The sequence below is a fragment of the Silene latifolia genome, unplaced genomic scaffold (genome assembly GCF_048544455.1).
Source record: "Silene latifolia isolate original U9 population unplaced genomic scaffold, ASM4854445v1 scaffold_357, whole genome shotgun sequence".
Lineage (NCBI taxonomy): Eukaryota > Viridiplantae > Streptophyta > Magnoliopsida > Caryophyllales > Caryophyllaceae > Silene > Silene latifolia.
In genome coordinates this window covers 1-20371 of record NW_027413287.1, presented here as the reverse complement: position 1 = coordinate 20371, position 20371 = coordinate 1, and the positions used below count along the sequence as shown (strand labels likewise).

The following is a 20371-nucleotide window of genomic DNA, read 5'->3' as shown; positions in this document are numbered from 1 at the left end:
AGAGGTTTGTCTACAAACCCTCTATTGTTGGACATGGGTGTTGAGGTTCATCGATGAGAGGGGTTACAATATAGTATACAGGTTTGTGGAGAGAGAATGTGAGAGAAGAAATAGTATAGTGGGTCATATTATGAACCTTGAAGAGGTTTATCTATTGTTGGTATGGGGTTTGTAAGTAAATAAGTTATATATTATCTTGTGTGGCATGAGAACAAACCTATTGAAGGTTCATCTATTGCTAATGCCCTAAGGGGAACAAATAAAACGACGTTACCCCATGTAATGACTTTGTTTTTTGGTGTTTTGTTCTATGCAAAAATTCCAATGTGTTATGAGTTATGAGGCTTATAACACTAGGCGTTATTAGGAGTCATTTGGTTTGTTATTTGAACTATAATTTCATGGAAGTAGTAATTCACATGATTATACAGTTCACGTGAATTGGGAAAAAAGTCGTTTGGTTATAATGCGGGAAGTAAGTTTCATAGGAATTCCAGCTTACCTGGGGACCTATGACTAGCTAAGCAACTTTCTCCATGAAGAAAGAATTTGAGTTCCCATGAAAGTTTAATTTATGAGATGGGATTTTGGGTAAACAAACAATACATTGATTATGCAAATTCCATGAATTACAATTCATGTGTTTTAGAAGGAGTAACCAAATGACTCCTTAGTAAAGATGTTATGTGAAACATCCACTTTAATTGCCTATATCAAACCAATCGTTGGTTGGCGCAGTGGTAGCATGGGGCTGCGCTTGGTAGGGAGGTCTGCGGATCGATCCCCCACAACTGCGATTGGGAGGGGTTTAAATACCGTAATCCTTGGACACGCCCCGAAATCCGGATTAGTCGGCCCAATGTGGTTCGGATTACCGGATGGTTTAGACAAAAAAAAAAAATTGCCTATATCAAAATTTCTCCAAAAAAATCGTGTTTATTAATGGGTACAAAACAAAGTTGCAGCATGGGATATCACTTTTCTCTCAGAGGTCATAACTCATTCTCTCAATATAATTTACCTACACTTTCAAATTTTATTTGTCAACACTATAAAAACATAATGTTCAACAGTATTGATAGGGCATATTTCACATCACCAAAACCCATGAACTCGATCCAAAGTGAATTAAATACAAGCTAAAACCCCTTAGGAACCATTTTCATGTCAGTTACAAAGTATAATTAGTAAAAAGCTTTACTAAAGAATAATTAGTAAAATTATACAATTCATCATCTCTATAGGTAAGAAAAACATAATCTAAAAATCTCTTTAGAGAGAAATGAGACCATCGCCTCAAGTGAGGATGAAATCCAAAACCCCGTTTGTTCATGTGTTCAGATCATCCCAAAGGATATAGTGTTCCGTTATACATGGTGTCTTGATGAGGATAACGTTGACCCGAAACTCTTCGAATAAACACCTTAGTAATTATTTTGACTGAAACAAATATCACCCCCAAAAACATCACAATGACCCGATAAAAATGAAAAAATCCACTCTAAAACACCAAGAAGCAAATTTTTTTTGAAGGAAAAGATTAATTCATTAATAAAACACCGAACGACACTTACAAAAGACAGGTATAATCGAAAACAATTTTAATAGAAACCAAGGTACAAATTCCTCCTGTAAAACTAAGGATCTCAAAACATGATATGACAATTCGACTTGTCCTTGTATCGCTCTCTTCATGTAGCTTTTAAGGGAATCTTTCGTTTGATTCATTAATGGAGAAAATTTACCATAGATCGCTGACAAATAACGCATATTCATTGTAGAGTCATTATATGACTAATCATCAACAAACCGCTCTTATCTATATTTCCATAATACTAAACCCTAGAAAGAGACTGAAAAACTCCAAAAATAAAAACTGACAAGCGGATCTCATCAAGCAAGAAGCAAATTCATTATGTGATAAGTATTTATTATTTTAAACAAAGTAAACAAAAACATTGACCGTCAATGGCGATAGTCAAAAAAAGCCAAAAGACCAAATTTCCAAAAGCTTGGATACAAAATAAAAAATAAAAATAAAATAAGCCAATAAGAATTCCCCCATTTCACCCTCCGTCATCACCGCGTTTTCTCTCTCCTCAAACTTTCATTCTCACTTACTTTATCTCTCTATACTCTCTGATTTGACGGCGCATACCAGTCTATCTCTCTTGCCCGCGGTCAGAAGCTCCTCTGACTTCCGGTCAGACCGTGAGAAATATCTCAAGTTTGAGGAATTGAATTACGTATTAAGAGAGAGAAAGTGCTCGGAAGTTTCGCGAATCAGCTCTCGGTTGTTGATTGAATTCACGAAATTCGAGATTTGCTCATTTTTCAGCTGATTTTGAGCTAGAATTTGCTTCGCTTTCGCTTCGAGGTGTGAATTCTTCTGGATTTGATAGTAGAGATTTGCTCATTTTTCAGCTGATTTGAGCTCGAGTTTGCGCCTATTTGTGCATAGATTCTTCTGGATTTCATCGTTTTTCGCTGTGAATTTGCTCATTTTCAGCTGGTTTGAGCTTGAATTTACTGCGCTTCGAGGCGATTTCATGGTTTTTCGCTCTGAATTTGTTTGTTAGTGAGAGAATCCAAGGTTTGGTTGATTTGCCTGCTGAAATTGCTCCGGAATTTGGTTGTATACTTGTTGAATTGTTGAGATTTGCTCGTTTACAGCTAATTGAGCGAGAAAAACTGCGCTTCGAGGTGTAAGTTATTCTGGATTTCATTGTTGTGTGCTGTGTATTTGTTTGATAGTGAGAGAAGCTAGGGTTTAGTTATTTCGCTTGCTGACATTGCGTAGTTGAATCTGGTTAAATCGACGAGATACTTTCATTTTCAGCTAATTGAGTGAGAAAAATTGTCTTCGAGGTGTAAGTTATTCTTTTCACTGTGAATTTGTTTGCTAGAGAGGGAAACTAGGGTATTGTTACTTCGGCTGCTGAAATTCCCCCGGAAACTTGTCGTTTCTTGTTGAATCTGCTTGAATCATCGATTTGTTTGCTTTTCTTGGTGGTTTGTGCATATATAGTGAAATAAAAAAACATCTAGAGGTTTAAGCGGAATTACTTTAGGATCTGGTTATATTGCGCAGAGAAATTGGGTGTTTCGTGAGGAGAGAAATCAGGGTTTGAGGAGAGAAAGACGAAGGTAGAAGTGAATAATTAGTGTTACTCTTTGATCAGTGGCTTACCAAGAGAAAATTGCCCGTAACTTGAAATTTGGTTGCTCTTGATCGTAGACTGCGGAGGATTTTTAGTAGGTGATGTGAACGTTCATGGGTATAGCTCTTCTCAATGCATCACTTGCCTAGGATATTTGCTCTGAAGAAGCAACATAAAAGCATGGATGAATCACTGTCGTCTAAGCCAAAGAGCAAAAGCATGGAGCTCTCCCAGTCTCCTAGAAAGCTTGTGCGAAGGAACGCTGCTAAGAATTTTAACTACACTCCTTCAGAGTCGTCGTCTACATCCCCTTCAACAAGTGATTCTTCAGCTCCTCGAACACGATCCCTAGATATGGGTAGTTTTCGGATCCAAGGGAAAGACGGCGAGGTAGATTTGATGTTTCAAAGCTTAGGGTTCAGACCTGAAGATTTTGAGATTCCACTAGCAGACTATGAGCTTATGAAGAATAAATCCTCGCCTGCTGTTATTCAACGACCTAAAAAGGCCCATGTTGATCTTGTTGAGCCTGAGGCTAAGCAACACGAGGCTAATAGGTTTGTTGTAGCTGCACCTCATAGATTTGGAAATAGTGTGCGGACAAATGTGGTTGCAGACCCTGATTCTGTCGGTCGTAACTTGAAGCAAGATGCTAACCCGCCATTGAAGAATGTTAATGTTCCAAGAACTGTAGGTAAAGGTGGAGGTATCAAAGGCGATCGTCCCCCATTGTTAATGCCCCCGCCGCCAATGACCATTCGTCCTTTGGACGATGATTGTTGTTCTACGTGGGACTTGTTAGAACGACTGGCACCTGATGGTGATAGGCCTCCTTCTCGGCGTCCTGCTCATTCTGATGATGATGATGATGATGATGATGATGATGAAACTGATGGTGAAAACGCTTTTACAGAGAGAACTAATGGTGCCAGGATTGGGGAAACCGTTATTCTATCAGGGTCTTGCTCTTTCACAACTAGCAATGATGATGACTCATCCAGTACAACCACGGACCCCGTGTCTATCATCTCGCCAAATAGCGGGTGCAGAATCAATATAACTCAGTGGGAAAAGGGAATGATTTTAGGAAGAGGATCATTTGGAACTGTATACGAAGGGATTTCTAGGTATGTGACATTGCTCGCACTAATACTTATCGGCCTTTTCTTTTTTTAGATCTTCACGCTTCATGCTAATATTAAATATTTTTGGAACGATGTTACCATAATATAGTTTCTGTGGGATTGTCACCTGTAAGGCTGTAACCCCATGCACAACAGTTAGTCATGCAAATATCATAGATGAAAGTTTTAACCTTGTGACGTCTTCGTAAAGGTCAAATACACTAAAATGGTAGTACCGCTCCCTTCCTAAGCAACTTTCGTTTCATGCTCTAACTTCCATGGGCTACACCAAAAAAACTATTCTGCATTGTCGAGTTTCAGTTAGGCAATTGTAATACTAGTGATGATATGTTGCTCTTGTCCTCAACACCTAGCTTTTTTTGCCCCACTGCTTTTTACAACACACAAGAATCTAGGTTTGTGTTTTGATCACTAGTCAGTAGTCACTACTCACTAGTGGGTTAAAATAATGCTTGAAAATTTATCGGACTAATATTCGTTTGCAGCGAGGGAATCTTTTTCGCTGTGAAAGAAGTTTCGTTGCTTGAGCAAGGAAGTCAAGGAAAGCAGAGTGTCTACCAACTTGAGCAGGTAAAATAGGTTTGAATTTCGCTGTTTTTAGGTAATTGGTACGGCTGTGCGTGACTTATCTCCTAAAGCCACTTTCTGAAGATAAATTTCTTTGTGACCATAATATTTGTATGTCCCTGCTTATTGACCTATACCTTCTTCTCTATATCCTTTCAGGAGATTCAGCTTCTAAGTCAGTTTGAACATGAGAATATAGTTCGATATCTTGGTACTGAAAAGGTGACTATTCTTTCGGACTTGTCTGGTTGTCTGCTAGCTTTCTGATTTTCGAAACATGTTGACATCTAATGTTGCTTATCAGAAGTATCTGGCTAACATGAATCTTGAACCACAAATGATTATTTTTAATCCTTCACTATTCTATGAATTTTGCAGGCTGATTCAAAACTTTACATCTTTTTGGAGCTTGTGACACAAGGTTCCCTTGCAAGCCTCTATGGAAAGTATCAACTTCGTGATTCTCATGTGTCTGCTTACACTAGACAGATTCTTATGGGTTTGAAGTATCTTCATGATAGAAATGTGGTCCATAGGTACGCAGTTCAACTCTTTTGTTATAAGATTGTTGTTTGTGCAGTGAGACTATTTATCTTCAGGTTTTCTTTCCTTATTTTTCTTCCTTCCCATTTTTACCTTGTAGTCTGTTTTCTTCTTCGTGTTAATGTGCTCTTCTGCACATCTCTGAATTTGTTTTCTTGAGAAAAATGAAGAATTTAACTACATAGAAGAAAAAGAGTACACCAAGAGGACAAATAGTCCTCACCTAAAAGCCAAAAGAATACATAAATCATCGAAGTTCATTTAGGAATTGCAGACTCGCGAGATAATGTCCATCACAGTATATGAAATAGACGTCTCTTCAGTTGTACAAGAACTCTTTTTTTTTTTTTTTTTTTTTTTTTTTTTTTTTTTTTTTTTTTTTTTTTTTTTTTCTTTCATATATCATGTTATGCTGCATCGGTTTTTGTCCTGACCAAATCATTTTGAGTTTCCAGTCTGAACACCACCTTGCATATATTTGACCTAGTTAAGAGCTGGTTAATTAATTTTTTTTCGTGTGAATGCCTTCAGTTTTGTTTTGTTCCACGGTTCCACCTTTTCCATCTCCCCCCGAATGCGTGGAACTCGTAGTTAAAGCTGTAAAGCTACTTGTCATTCGAAGGGTAAGGATCTCAAGAACACGAGGACTCTAAGAAAAAGCAGGACCAGAAATCTTGATCCATTTTCTCTATGTTATAACCTCCATACCTGCCTTTCTGGCTTATAAGTTCTTTGTGTTTACTGTCCCCACCTATACTATTTTGTGGCTATGCTTCCCCACAATAGTAGAGCTCTCATTGTCTCATGCAAAGCAAGTAATTAAACTAAAAATTTGGTATATAGTTGAGCATGCCTCTATAGTTTGACCTTTCAAAGCCAGATTAGTAATATTAAGTGAAAATTGTCAATTGCCACCTAGTATTTACCGTATTTTACAAATTACCACCATGTATTTTGTTTATTACAAATTACCACCTACATTACACCGTATATATCCCATCTACCACCGTATTCCATTTCCGATCATCGTTTTACTTGAGTCTCAACTCGTTAAGTTAATAAACTAAAGACTGACCAAATTACCCTTCCTTTAATTCATTCAAAATATGTACAACCACCTAAATTAAAAGAAAAACATCACCCTAATAATTCATCATCATCTTCATTCATCAACAAATTGCCAAAAGCTAAACTAAAATCACCAACACCCCAATAATTCATCAAATCACACACCCAAATTATTATCATCATAATCAACAACACCCCTAAACTAAAAGATAAACAACAACATTCATCGCCACCTTACCACATGTCCCACCGCATCTACTCACCACTGCCACCTAACCACCACCTCACTACCACCCTCTGCAGTCTCAACCAAAGTGTCCCGCCTCGCCGCCGCCACCGACACATACGCAGTGGCGGAACCCAGCTTGCAGAAAATGAGCCAGGATCTGTGAGATCGCAAACAAACGGTCCGTAGTGGAACCATCGAACCCACCTGCTGAATTACTCCCACCGTCGTCGTGACCAACACCGCCCTGCATGCGCTTAAATTAAAGCCTATATTTCTGTAAATGATTTGCCACATTCCCCCTAGTTACCCCATCAACATTCATTGGTGTGGGAGAAGGATTTATTCATGGGTTGTGGATAATTGTTTGATATTGATTCTTCAAATACAAATTGATTTTGATTGTATTTTTGGGTAAAGAGTTTGATTTTGTTTGTAGCGAGTGTCTAGAGTGAATAATAAAAGTAAGGGTGTTTTGGTCATTCCATAATTTATTCACTTAATGAGTCGGGAATTAAATTAAATGATGGTCGAGAATGATATATGGTGGGATTTCGGATGTATATAGTGTAATGTAGGTGGTTATTTGTAATAAACGAAATACTAGGTGGTAGTTTGCAAAATACGGTACATACTAGGTGGTAAGTTGCAATTTTCACTAATATTAACATGCAGCTTTTGTTGGTTTGATTTCCAGGGATATCAAATGTGCTAACATATTGGTAGCTTCAGACGGAACAGTGAAACTTGCTGATTTTGGATTGGCAAAGGTATGCCGCCTCTTTGTTTTCAACTTTATTCAATGGAGCATGCAGTATACTAAATTTATTTATTCTTGCTGTCCATTCATAATTTTCTTTCAAATTTTCTTTTTCTTCCATTTGCCTTCTTAAATCGCATATGTTTGTTGTTACTGAATAAACAACCGATCTTTTACAGGCCACAAGATTAAATGACTTGATGTCGTGCAAAGGGACAGTATTCTGGATGGCACCTGAGGTTGGTCTTTTGTCATCATTTATTGCTGTATTCTCAATCGTGGTGTGACGGTTGATGCATAGTTGCATACCAATAAACTTTTAAAATGATAACTTTTTGTTAATATGTATGTGACATGTAACAAATTGTTTGGAGCGTTTAGACGCATTTAATGGTTTTAGAGCCGTGCAGCCGTCTTCTTCTTCCTTTTCTGATTGCTAGTATTTCAACTGTAGGACTCTTGAGTCTAACCTTTGTTTTGGTAGCATCTTATAGTCTGTTCCTTCCTGACTGTCGTTACACCCCCTTTTCACGACCTTAATTCATATTATTTTTTCATTCCATATTTCTATGTTTTAAATGTCTCCTTGGATGTTACCTTTTTTTTTTTGTCTATTTGTGTGAAACATTTAAACTTCTGTGACTGGGATTTTACTGTGTTATAGTCATGGAGTCTTCTCTATTCTCTAAGTTCCATGATTTCAGCAATCAGTGTTGTGTCTAGCAAGCAAGCTTCATTTGGTCCCTAGCGCCCTACTCCCAGCTACTATAGTAAATAGATAATGAGCAAATTGTGAAACATGAACTCTAGAAAGAACATTTTCTTGTAGTTTTCACGTCTAAAATGCTGAGTTGTCATCGGGGGACTCTATGTGGGTGCTCTGTCACGCTGCCAATTTCTTGATGGACGTATCTTAGAACATTTAGCAGCAGCATACAACAGAAAAGAGGCTTAATGCCGCTGACAGACACTTCTAGGTGAACATTGGAAGACCCTCCAGCATTCATTGAAACTTTGGGAATTCACTAGACGCAGTCATGTCTCTGGTTGTGATGTTTTGGGATGATGAAAAAAGCCTCGACAAGGCCTGAAATTTGTTGCCATGAGCTGTAAATGCTACTCCCTAATCCCTAGTCATTCCCTCCCAAATTTTCCATCATTATTTGACTTTTATGGTCAACCGAATAAACTTTGACCATTAATTTTTCCCATCATAAGTAGAGATTTTTGAAGAGATACAATGTAAAACTTTCCATGTTTGAATTTTCAAAACACCCAATTTCATATTATCATTTTCAGAAATTTGTAAATACTACATGTTATTTGTCAAAGTCGGCATTGTTTGACAATCAAAGTCAAATGAGGAGAATAGATTTGGGATGGAGGGAATCACTGCACTGCTTGGAGTTTTGTTCTTAAGCTGATATACAATTATACATACTTCTTAGCAGTTTATTTTTTTTTATCCTTGGTCCCTTAAGGCTTCCGCACTATGTTTTTCATGAGAAACAGATGATTGTTTGGGATTTTTGCTGATCAGGGCGTGCATTTTGTCCGCATTGTATTTGGGTTTTATTTAAAGATGGAATCTGGTTTGTTATTAGTCGTATTACCCCTCCACTAGATGATAGTGTGACTGTGTCGTGTCCATGTTTATGTTTTTTTTCCCTGAAGTTTAAGTACTGTGGGTGCTTGAGAAAAAAAGAGAAAATTAAGAAAATAAAAGATGTTACTCCCTCCAATTTCCTATTATCTTCCCTCTTTCCTTTTTCACACTAGTTTGATTATCTTCCCTCTTTCCTTTTTCGGTAAGTTGTATTTCATTCTTTATTATTTTCTCTCTCATAAAAAATCAACAACTTCCACTACTTTATTCATTATTTATTCTTTATTATTTTCTCTCTCCTATAAACTTTACAACTTACACTATTATATTCATTCTTTCCATTATTTCTTCCCCTTTCTTATTTTTTGTGCCCAAAAGAAAGGGGAAGATAATGGGAACTTGGAGGGAGTATGTTCCTAGCATTTTGGAAATTTTTGTTAAACTGTTGTGGCCATGTAAGTTCTATGGTTTAACTTTAACTAATGGTTTCTGTTAATTGTTAGTGAAGGTTAACTTTTAGTTAAGCTTGCAGCAGGAAATGATAAATTCAATGACTTGTTGAATCTGATAATTGATTGATTAATGCCAGGTTATTGATCACAAGAGTCAAGGTTATGGTCTGGCAGCAGATATCTGGAGCCTTGGATGCACCGTCTTGGAGATGCTAACACGCCATATCCCATACCATCCTTACGAGTTTGTAAGTGATCTACTCTACTCTTATCGCCTTCCTCTCCACGTTATCCTTATGAGTTTTTTTGTTCTACATACATTACCTTACCCTGTGATTCACTTATTTTACCTTGTCATTCTGTATGCGTCTTATATGAGGAAGCCGTTGCTTATATTGGATACCAACGTAGTGTTTGAGTGTCAACAATAATCATTTCGTCATACATAACATAAGTGATTGTTTGGTGTTATGTTAGTTGGGTCAAGGACAAAGAATCGAGATCAAGTATAGGGGTTGTCTGAAGGTTGCACTTTTTTTAAAAAAAAAAATAGTTCTTTGTGTTGCTAATACAAGGGTAAGGCCGCGTACATCTGTCCCCCCTTTCCTCGCAATTTGCGAGAGCCATTGAGGCATTGGGGTAATGTTGTAAGTTGTTGTCTTGGTCAGATTTATAGTTCTTAGGAGTGAATAGATAGGGATCTCTTACGTGACTTTTCAATTGTAAATAAAAATAGGGTACCAAACCATGCTCTTACATATACTCCCTCCTCTTTCGTTTTTGCTTGTATCTTGAACATGTAACCCTGCTTATCCTATTTTTCATATTTCTTGCTAATATCTTTACTTATTGGTGATTCTGCAGCAGCAAGCACTCTTCAGGATTTCAAAGGGCGAGCTGCCTCCTATTCCTGATTCTTTGTCCTATGATGCTCGGGATTTCATACTACAATGTTTACGTGTGAATGCAGATGATCGCCCCACGGCTGCTGAGCTCTTGGAACATCAATTTGTACAGAGACCACTTTATGTTCCATTTGGCTCAGAGTCTCCTATGGTACCTCGCAGATAAAACTGAGACTGTCTTGGCTTCTTTATTTGTGAGGTGAGTATATTTTAAGTTTAGCTTATTCTCGGAATATGGAATGCATGGTTTTCATGCATCTGAATACATTAAGAGCATGTTTGTTTCAGATTTTTATTGAGGTGGAATGAACAGAATTTGTTACCATCTCATGCAACTAATGCTGCATCAAGTACTACCGTGTGCTTCTCCTTCATGAATCTACGTATCAGTGTCAGAAATATCATGGAGTGAAAAAAGTCACATTCTTAAATGTTCTACACCAATAGTCTATGTATTCTAATTTGGTTTGTCCCGGTGAATAATTTACATTTTGTTGTCGGGTCAACTCTAAACAATCTATTTAGCTACTTATGTCACCCTGTCCTCTTCCGTACTATTATCATTCACTCCACCTCAAACCAACAACCACTACCAACTTCAACCCATTGTTGCCTTTAACCCTAGTAACCCGTTGACCTAACCAACCACCAATGCTGGCCGGGCACCTTCAACCCCAGTAATACCAGCCAGCTTCGACCTCACCCACCCTCGACGAAACCAACGTAGCATTAACCCTAGTCACACTCACCCAAACCCAATTATCCAACTTAGTTCGACACCCTACACATAACTGTCCACCATCAACCCCATCCCCAACCTGTAGATATAATGAGGATCAAACTCTATCTTCCAATAAATAACCCTAGCCGACCATTTCAAGTCGAATTTTGTTGTCCGTCGACCTGTTTCAACTCTAGCCATCGCATCTCAACCCCATTTTGAATTTTAACGCAGTCCTCATGGTGCTGCCGATTGCAAGTCGTTCATTTCAAGTTGACCCTAACCTAGAGAGATTTCATCTGCACTGCATTTCTATTTTGTTAGGCTGCTCATCCTGGATCGTGGCTCACCAAAGTTCTTTTTGATTGGCAGATACATTTCAATTGTGTGTAACTGAATCAGAACCCATCTGGAGTTCGCAGCCTTCCCTAAGCTCAACTTATCATATAATTATGTGAGTTTCGTTACAAAACCAGATTATCCATAAAAAAATGGGGGAAACTGAAAAAAAAGAAAGAAAAAGAATAGCCAGAGGAACAAAAACACGGAACAAACTATCAATTATTTCTGAACCTGCCACCCTAGTCTGATTCCTAACTTGCATGATTTGTATTCCTCTATCTCAGATTCTCGGGAATACTTATCTGCATTTGACAAGCTATAGATTCATTAATTAATATTAATGATAGTGCTTTGTGATCCTGATCCTGATCCTGATCCTGATCATATTCATTTTGGCATATGGAGTTGGAATGTCGATCAACAAATGATTGGTTCCGGAAACTGGTCGGTTTTGGGTGACACTTGGTAGCCTTTCTGTCAGTTCTGTATATATATGTAAACTGTAAATCTGTAATATTCCTTGTTTTAAGTTCTTGTATTCAGCCATTTTTCAGATTTGTCCTGTAATGATTTCGTGTGATCTACAAGGACGTCTCTCTCTTATTCCTCCCTCTTTAGTGTTTCCATTGTAAATTATGTTTAGAACAGCTGAATGAATGACCAAATTGGCGGTAATGTTGTGCAGTATTGTTTTTTTCTTTCTTCCTTTTAGTATTTCTTTTAGTTTGGATCTGATCTGGGTAGACCTTCAAGTCGGCCGAGGTCTTCATCCCGAGTTTTTGTAGTGTTGCGTTTGAAGCCATGGTCAGACAGGAAGTCACCGCGAGTTCGCTAGCGGAGATCTCGTCCTCCTTCTAACCAGTAATAAAAGAATTGAAATAAGGTCAGTGTGTTACTCGTTGTATGTCGCCATTTGTCACACGACAAATGTAAAGTGTCAACATCTAGACACATTATTTCATCATCTGAAGTGTTTTTTGAAATTCTTTCAAAGAGTCCTATTCACAGCCAAAGCAAAAAGACGAAAAGGAAAAGGGGGAAAAAGGCATCACGTCTGATAAAAGAGGTAGATTCTTGAAATGTCCAGGACACCGTATTTACCCTATTTCTGTTTAATCAAACAAATAGTCTTTAGATAAGACGGTTTTATATCAAATCACTCAATTATCATCAAACTTTCTTAAAAACTACTCTTATATCAAATACTCTACTTTTGAAATACAAATTTTTCATTTATAACACGTAAATAAGATAAACTAATAATTATTGCATTACTGAAAAATTTAGCAACTTATACTTTATAGTTTAATATCAATTTTATTTTATTTTAATGAAAAAATTATAATTATGAATTTATTTTAAAAATTAGAGTTTATTTATAAGAATATATTCATTGAAAAGATAATAATGTAATGGAAGAAAAATTTATTTATTACCTTATTTAGTTTGATTCTTTTTGGAGGGAAAACTAAGAGAATTTTTATTCTCTTAGTAATAGGGGGATTTGTGAATGATCACATTTTATCATAACATAACATGATCACATCTTCCCGTCACAATTTATAGCCCGTTACAAAAGAGACCAACTAAATAAAAAAAAAGTTGAAAATTAGGATGGATATCATGCAATCCATTTTCAAAAAGCCCAAAACACGAGTCCATTTTTGAAATAATTTGTTTTAAAATATTTTGTCGTTTTCACCTAAAATATTTGTCAAAATGGTGTCCACGATAGTTCGGGATTTCTAGAGTTTTAAACACGCCACTTCCATTAATGGCGTGTTTATTGTTTTTTGAAAAAAAAATTGTACCCCGGCGTGTTTTTAAAAAATTATTTTATGATTTTGTGGTAAAAAAAAAAAAAAAATTAAGACAAAAATAGGGTGTTTCCGCCATGTAATTCATTTTTGTAATTCATTTCCATTTTATGTTCGATCCGTATATATAAACACACCATTAGTAGTGGCGTGTTTTAGGTCCGAAATTATGTAATTTTATTGTGTAATTTTGTTTTAAAAATTTTCAAAACCGTAATTTAATCAATTTATTTTATTTTTAATTATTTCAAAATGTTACAAAACACTAACTAATTAATTTAATTAATTATTAATTATTAATTATAAATTATTAATCCTTCATTTTAATTTCTTCTGCAAAACCAAAACGAGAATGAAGAATTCGAGTTCTACACCTTTATAAACTCTTCCGCTCTTCTCTCTTTCTCTCTCTAACATCTATCTCTTTCTCTCTCTACATTCATAGTTTCATCAACATTCAGGTACACGTGCTTTAATTTCCCCTTTTTATCTTCAATTTATCTTTAAATATTTTTTTCTCTCGTAAAAAACATTTTTTAAAAATGTTTTTAAAATTAATATTTTAATCATTTCAACTCTTTTTTGTTTTGTTTTTAATTTAAATCGACTTAATTATTAAAACTTGTAATGTTTTTTCTGTAATTTTTTATTTGTTAAATATTATAAAAGTTATATAAAATTAACTCTTTTTGATTTGTTTTTTTGAATTTGAATTTGATGACGTGTTTTAAACTTTGCTGAAAAAACGTCGATTTTTTTAAAATTATTAATTATTTTAATAAAATTACTGCCGAGTTTAGTGGAACAACACTAGTATCGACTATCGTAGTTGTGTAGTACTGCCACTTTACGCTTGTGCCGGACAAATTGAGTTTTTTTCGGGTTCGGTATTCGAGCCTATTCAATTCAATATGAAATGTTCCGTATGTGTGAAGATATGATAAAATACTCTCTGGGAGGATTTTTTTCGGTTACAAGGCCGATTGTTATGGAAGATTATATTTATCATGCAATCCATTTTCAAAAAGACCAAAACACTAACTAATTAATTTAATTAATTAATTATTAATTATAAATTATTAGTTATTAATCCTTCATTTTAATTTCTTCTGCAAAACCAAAACGAGAATGAAGATTTAAGATTTTATAGATGGCTTTATAAACTCATCCGCTCTTCCCACTTTAGCTCTCTGGTTTCCATTCTTTCTCTCTCTACTTTCATAGTTCATCAACATTCAGGTACACGTGCTTTAATTTCCCCTTTTTATCTTCAATTTATCTTTAAATATTTTCATTTCTCTCGTAGTTTTGTTACCGTTTTTAATTTCTAGGGTTTGTCGATTTCGTTCTGTTTTTGTTTTGTTTTTGAAGTTTAAATCGCTTCGTATCGTTAATTACTTGTAATGTTTGTTATTTGTTGATGTTTTGTTTTGTTATAATTTGGAAATTGAAAGTTAGTGTAATTCAATATGATGATCAGTCTTGTTTGATTTGGGTTTGAATTTGAATTTGAATTTGATGATGTGTTTTAAACTTTGCTGAAGTAAAACGTCGAGATTTCGTCGTAAAATGATAATTAGGGTTTAGGCATGGTTGAGTTAAGTGTACTGCCGATTTTAGTGGAACAACACTGGTATCGTAGTTGTGTAGTACTGCCACTTTACGCTTGTGCCGGACAAATTGAGTTTTTTTTCGTGGTATTCGAGCCTATTCAATTGAATATGAAATGTTCCGTATGTGTGAAGATATGATATGATAATACTCTCTGTGCCACGGACATTTTTTGTCGTTTACAAGGCCGATTGTTATGGAAGATTATATTTATCATAGACACTCCTGCAACTAATATTTGTATCTACGAGCATAGTATTACATCTCGGTTTTGATTAGGGTCACAACGTTGGCTATTGCGACCGGCCTAATCTTGCCTTAACAATGGTGGCGTTGATCTTCAAAACAGCCGGCTTTAAGTAGATGACAATCATGACATTATAAGATTTTTAGAATAGATAGCATTGTAGAATGTAGCATCAAGCTATTCGTGTAGCACTTTAGCTGCATAGGTGGTTTCCATTCTTGGTTTTCTATGTGAAGATTTTAATATAAGTTCATTGTGAAAGAGATAGGAAGGTTTTGAGGCACTAGGCTAATATTTGCTGTTAATGAACAAGGTTTGCGTTTTTTATGGGAATTGTTATTTATCGTAATTACTTGTAATGTTCGCTTTTTTTGTCGATATTGCTGTATTTTTGTTTTGTTTTTTGAAGTTTTAATCGATTTGTATCATAATTAACTAATTTCTTGTAATGTTCGTAATCTGTTTTTTTTTTATGTTTTGTTATAATTTGGAAATTGAAAGTTAGTGTAATTCAATATGATGATCATGCTTGTTTGACTTGATCTTGAATTTGAATTTATTGATGAGTTTTTCACTATGCTTAACTAAAATGCGGAGATTTTGTCGTAGAATAAACATTAGGTTTAGGTGTAATTTAGTTCAGTGTACTGCCAAATTGAGTGGAACTGTGGAAGCAGTAGCAGTGTAGTGCAGTATCGCTATCTTACCCTTAGAAATGTGTCGTGTGCTGGGCAAATCGAGTTTTTGGGATATACAACTTTACAAGCCTATTCAATTCAATCTGGAATGTTATCTATGTGTGAATGTATGATATGATATATGTGCTAAGGACATTTCTTGTTGTTCACATGGCCACTTGTTATGGAAGATTATATTTATCATAGACACTTCTGCAAAGAATATACATATTTACAAGCTTGTATTACCTGTCAATTTGATCAAGGTTGCAGCAATCGTTATTACGGCCTAATCTCGCCTTACAATGTTGCCTTGATCTTCTAAACGACCGCGCCTTGGTGTTGCAGCCTTGATTCGTTACTCTGGCTATAAGGGTGAAAATTTAAGTAGATGACAATTTTAAGAATTTTATAATGGATGGCATTGTAGAATGTAGCACTGTGTAGCACTTTAGCTGCATTGGTGATTTCCATTCTTGGTCTTCTTTGTGAAGAGTTTAATATAAGTTTCATTGTGAAAGAGATAGGGAGGTTTTGTGGTACTAGGGTAATATTGTTATTAATGGACTGAGTTTTTTATTTTTTTTTGGGGAATTGTTACTTATCTAGAATAAAAGAGTTGAAAGGAATTAAGTGCTGAAGGAGAAAAGGTTGTGATGAGAGACTTTCAGTTTGGATTGCGTAGATATGTGAATTGATCACTGGTGCTAGCCTTCAGTTGCTAAGAGAGCAAAATTGATGATTTTTGTAGTGATAGTGTGATACCCTTTTGGATCTATGTGCCGTATATCTCCCTAATTCTTATTGGATTACTTTATTTCTTAAGCTCCCGTTTGAAGATTGTCTTCTGCAGTAGTTTGCAAGTTGAGGGGTGATATTTTTGAATTTTGCTATCATGATGAAAGCTTTGTTCATTGTTTCCCTTAACTAGAGGCGAGACTCACTATATAGTGACTTTCTAACAGTCAAATAACACAAAGTGGCTCACAAAGCGGAGGGATTCGAATATCATGAAGTAACAGTTACTTGGTACTAAAAGTTTAGACAAATTGCATATTACGTTTTCTGGAACGACCTCTTTATGTTGTGGTTGCGTAGATCTGACTCTTCAGTACCTCGCTATAGGTTGTATAGGGCAGGCTTTGAAGCACTAGGGATGGATGAGGTTTGCGTTTTTGATGTGAATATGTGATGCGTTTTTTTGGGGAAAAATATTTGGATGGGTACTGAAGTGGTGAATGGGGAGCGATTGAGATTGTAGACTTTTCAAAGTGATTGTGGTTGATCTTATGTGAACAGATCTCTCATGGAAGCCATTTAATTGTTAATTGAAGAGATCGTGAATCTTGGGTTAGACACTTAGACCTACTTGTGCATGTATAAGCTACATGAAATGCTCCAAATGCAGGGAATTATGTCCTAAAATTTGGACTTTGATGCTTGCTTTTGTGGATGGACTTATGAGGTTAATGAGTAAAGCATTCCTTGGATGAGAGATTTTGGAGTGTGAGATCAATATTTTTTTTTTCCTTTCTTTTTTCTTTTTTCTTTTTAAATATCTACAAACTTTTGAAATTGCCTAAGACAATTTTCGCGGTCTTGTGTCTTCCAGCTATTGCATTAATCCCCCATTTATCTGCAGATATTTGTGAATGACTTGTTCGTAGGCTTATTTTCGTATGTTAGCAGTTATGACAATATGTATTGCGCTTTTGGGTACAGCACTACAGCCTCCAAGTTATTGTATACTGAAAGAACATCCAAGGGATCATCTTTTATTAATTACGAAGTATATCTTAATTTGTTATTTGTTAACTAGACCTATTTTATTGAGGGATTGTCTGTTCCTTTGAGGAGATAAGAGCATTCTGCGATTTAAGGACGATCATCAAATCTCATGTTAGGATCTTAGCTCACTCACATACCTATCACGACAAGCGGTACTACCCGTGCACATTCTGAAAAGAAGTCCTCTTGGTATTGGATCTGCTCTTCTGTTAGCATGAACATGAATTAGATTCTATTTGTCTTCTTTATTCTTAAGAGAACCTCCTACCCGAACCATTCTTAAGACCGCCAAGCCTTCTCGAATGAGTTCAACTATAAGGGTTGTAAAATCGCACTCCGGATTTCTTTTATAAAAACTTAGAATTTAAATCGAGAGAAAAGATTAAAAACGATTTTGAAAACCGATAAAACATAAGGGTTCAGAATACCTTAAAAGTGAACCAAATATTAATATATAAGAAAGTTGTTGGTAAAAAGGTGTAATAAATCCCCTTTTGTTTTTCACTTTTCCTTTTCTATATTTTCGCATTTTGAGGTGTGTGTTCACCCATTGACGGTTCTAAAGGATGATTCATGTCAGCCGACCCAAATCATTTTGGGATTTAGGCTCTGATGTTGTTGTTGTTGGTTGGAAACTGCTATTGGTTACTGGGTTTTTCTTCAGAGTGTTGCATTTATCTTAGAATGTTCTACTACTATCTCTGATTGATTTCTTGAGACTATTTGATTAGGCAGTTTGAGTTAATAGAGTTTCTAATTAAAGTAAGTAGTGCTTTTCAGTTTCAGCCTTAATGGACCTTTGGTTGTTAAGACTGAAAAAAAAAGGCGATGAAGCTAACACTTGTTTGAGGGCCTCAACTTTATAATCCAGTAGAACTGAATTTTTGACATCCAACTTCAACATCGTTGAGTTTTGCTGATACAGTTTTTCTGTGTCTAATTAGCATTGTAATAATCATTCCTACTGCTGCTGCTATTACTATTGTATTGCTATTTTTAATAATACTTGATTGGCAAAAGACATGCCGTGTTTCCATAATGTCATATACTCTATTTGATAGCTTAAACACCTGTCTGCTTTCACAATGCCTATATGCTGTAAACTGGTAGCAATGTAGGTTTCGAAATCACTGAAATAGAAGAGCTGCCTGAATGGCATTCCCTTCCTGAGTGTAATAAACTAATAATCTTTCTTTTATTGTATTCTTTCTCTTGTTGTCAGGTGTTATCATGGCGAAAATTAACAGGGTAAGGCGCCTTAAGGGTAGATCTCGCAGTGACAAAGCAGAAGAAACTCGAATATCATCACGGTCCCACAAAATGTTTAAAGGTGTCAAGAAGCCTATTAAGTTATCAGAAAAGAAAGATTGGGAGGACGCTAAATGCTCAGTTTGCATGGAGGCACCTCACAATGCTGTTCTTTTGCTCTGTTCCTCTTACCATAAAGGATGCCGTCCTTACATGTGTGCCACTAGCTACCGTTTCTCTAATTGTCTTGACCAGTACAAGAAAGCATACGCCAAAACAACTACTGAAGCAAACTCTTCGGACCTTAACTTTGGATGTCCTAATGAAAAGACAGCTGTATCTGAGCTTCTCTGCCCGCTATGCCGTGGGCAAGTGAAAGGTTGGACCTTGGTTGAGCCAGCCCGAAAATATCTCAATAAGAAGAAACGGACATGTATGGAAGAGAAATGCTCCTTTGTTGGTAACTTCAAGCAACTGAAAAAGCATGTCAAAGCCAAGCATCCGTTGGCCCGACCACGGAAAGTGGATCCATCACTCGAACAGAAATGGAAAAGCATGGAGAATGAGAGGGAGATTAATGATGTCATTAGCACTTTGCCACCGGGATCGGTGGTACTTGGAGACTATGTTATAGATCCAAATACCAACCCCTTTTTCAACGTGGACATGGACATGGACGACTTCTTGAGTGGTGGTAGCGGATACAGGGCAAGTAGATTCTTAAATAGCAGGATTCAGTTTCGTAGAACATCTAGAAGAGATTACGATTACGATTCAGATGAATATGAAGATGAAGATGAAGATGAAGATGACGAGGACGAGGACGAGGATGAGAACGATGACAATGAGGTTGAGGATGTTGCAATACGTCCTATACGTCGCACTTTTGGAAATACGTTTTATTTTGGCAGGTCCCGGCACCTCAGCCGTAGATGGTTTTGACCCACATATTGATCTCTGCTTTCATGTGCCCTCTTGAAAACCCAGGTGGGATGGGTTTTTTTGTGCTTAATTTAAGTTTCGGATCGAGAGAGGGCCCACATTTCTTCCATAGCGGAGGAAGTAGAAGAAACACAGTTTTTCTATTGTTGTTGTTATTAAGGTGGTGGTAATGTCTTTGACACAGGTTTATAAATTCATTTCTTGGAATTTGGCAATTTAGGTGTTATTAAGAACAAACACAGTACTTGATATTCAGGCACCCTCCTTTATTTTGGTGGGTCTCATTTGAATGGTTCTTTTTGTGCATAATCAACATTGGCTTGTGTAGTATGTAGGATTTTAATTACACAAAATTCTCTTTAACCTCGCCAAGAATTTGTGATTTAAGTTGTTAATTTCAGGGTTATGGTGTCGACGACAATATTTGGATGAGGAGGTTGTTTTGGTGAAGCTCTGGCTTTTGCAAATCATCTCGATTTAAATGAGTAATCAAGATAATATTGTTAGATGGTGTCGTATTAGGATTTGTGTTTTTATTAATTATA

General features: G+C 36.2%; 2 protein-coding genes across 3 annotated transcripts; both read left to right on the top strand.

Moving 5' to 3' along the window:
* The first annotated feature begins 2042 nt into the window (after positions 1-2042).
* Positions 2043-12194, top strand: LOC141639367 (mitogen-activated protein kinase kinase kinase 1-like). Of its 2 annotated transcripts, XR_012542494.1 has the most exons (10): positions 2043-4288; positions 4792-4876; positions 5033-5095; positions 5252-5409; positions 7408-7480; positions 7650-7709; positions 9666-9776; positions 10393-10632; positions 11527-11608; positions 11781-12194. XR_012542494.1 is itself a non-coding variant. In XM_074448516.1 (9 exons), exons 1-8 carry the CDS (start codon positions 3294-3296, stop codon positions 10597-10599), a joined length of 1752 nt encoding a protein of 583 aa, XP_074304617.1. In that variant the 5' UTR covers positions 2043-3293; the 3' UTR covers positions 10600-10632; positions 11527-12194. The 2 variants fall into 2 exon arrangements, 1 of the variants encoding a protein (XP_074304617.1); XM_074448516.1 differs by having other exon boundaries at positions 11527-12194.
* Positions 12195-14450: 2256 nt separating this feature from the next.
* On the top strand, positions 14451-20139 carry LOC141639369 (uncharacterized). The gene is made up of 2 exons (XM_074448517.1): positions 14451-14552; positions 18859-20139. Exon 2 carries the CDS (start codon positions 18867-18869, stop codon positions 19824-19826), a length of 960 nt encoding a protein of 319 aa, XP_074304618.1. The 5' UTR covers positions 14451-14552; positions 18859-18866; the 3' UTR covers positions 19827-20139.
* Positions 20140-20371: the final 232 nt, after the last annotated feature.

Coding starts and splice junctions, on each gene's coding strand:
- LOC141639367 (XM_074448516.1), top strand. CDS start 3,294: ATGCATCACTTGCCTAGGATATTTGCTCTGAAGAAGCAACATAAAAGC. Junction 5,096..5,251: donor GATATCTTGGTACTGAAAAG/GTGACTATTCTT, acceptor TGAATTTTGCAG/GCTGATTCAAAACTTTACAT. Junction 7,710..9,665: donor TATTCTGGATGGCACCTGAG/GTTGGTCTTTTG, acceptor GATTAATGCCAG/GTTATTGATCACAAGAGTCA.
- LOC141639369 (XM_074448517.1), top strand. CDS start 18,867: ATGGCGAAAATTAACAGGGTAAGGCGCCTTAAGGGTAGATCTCGCAGT.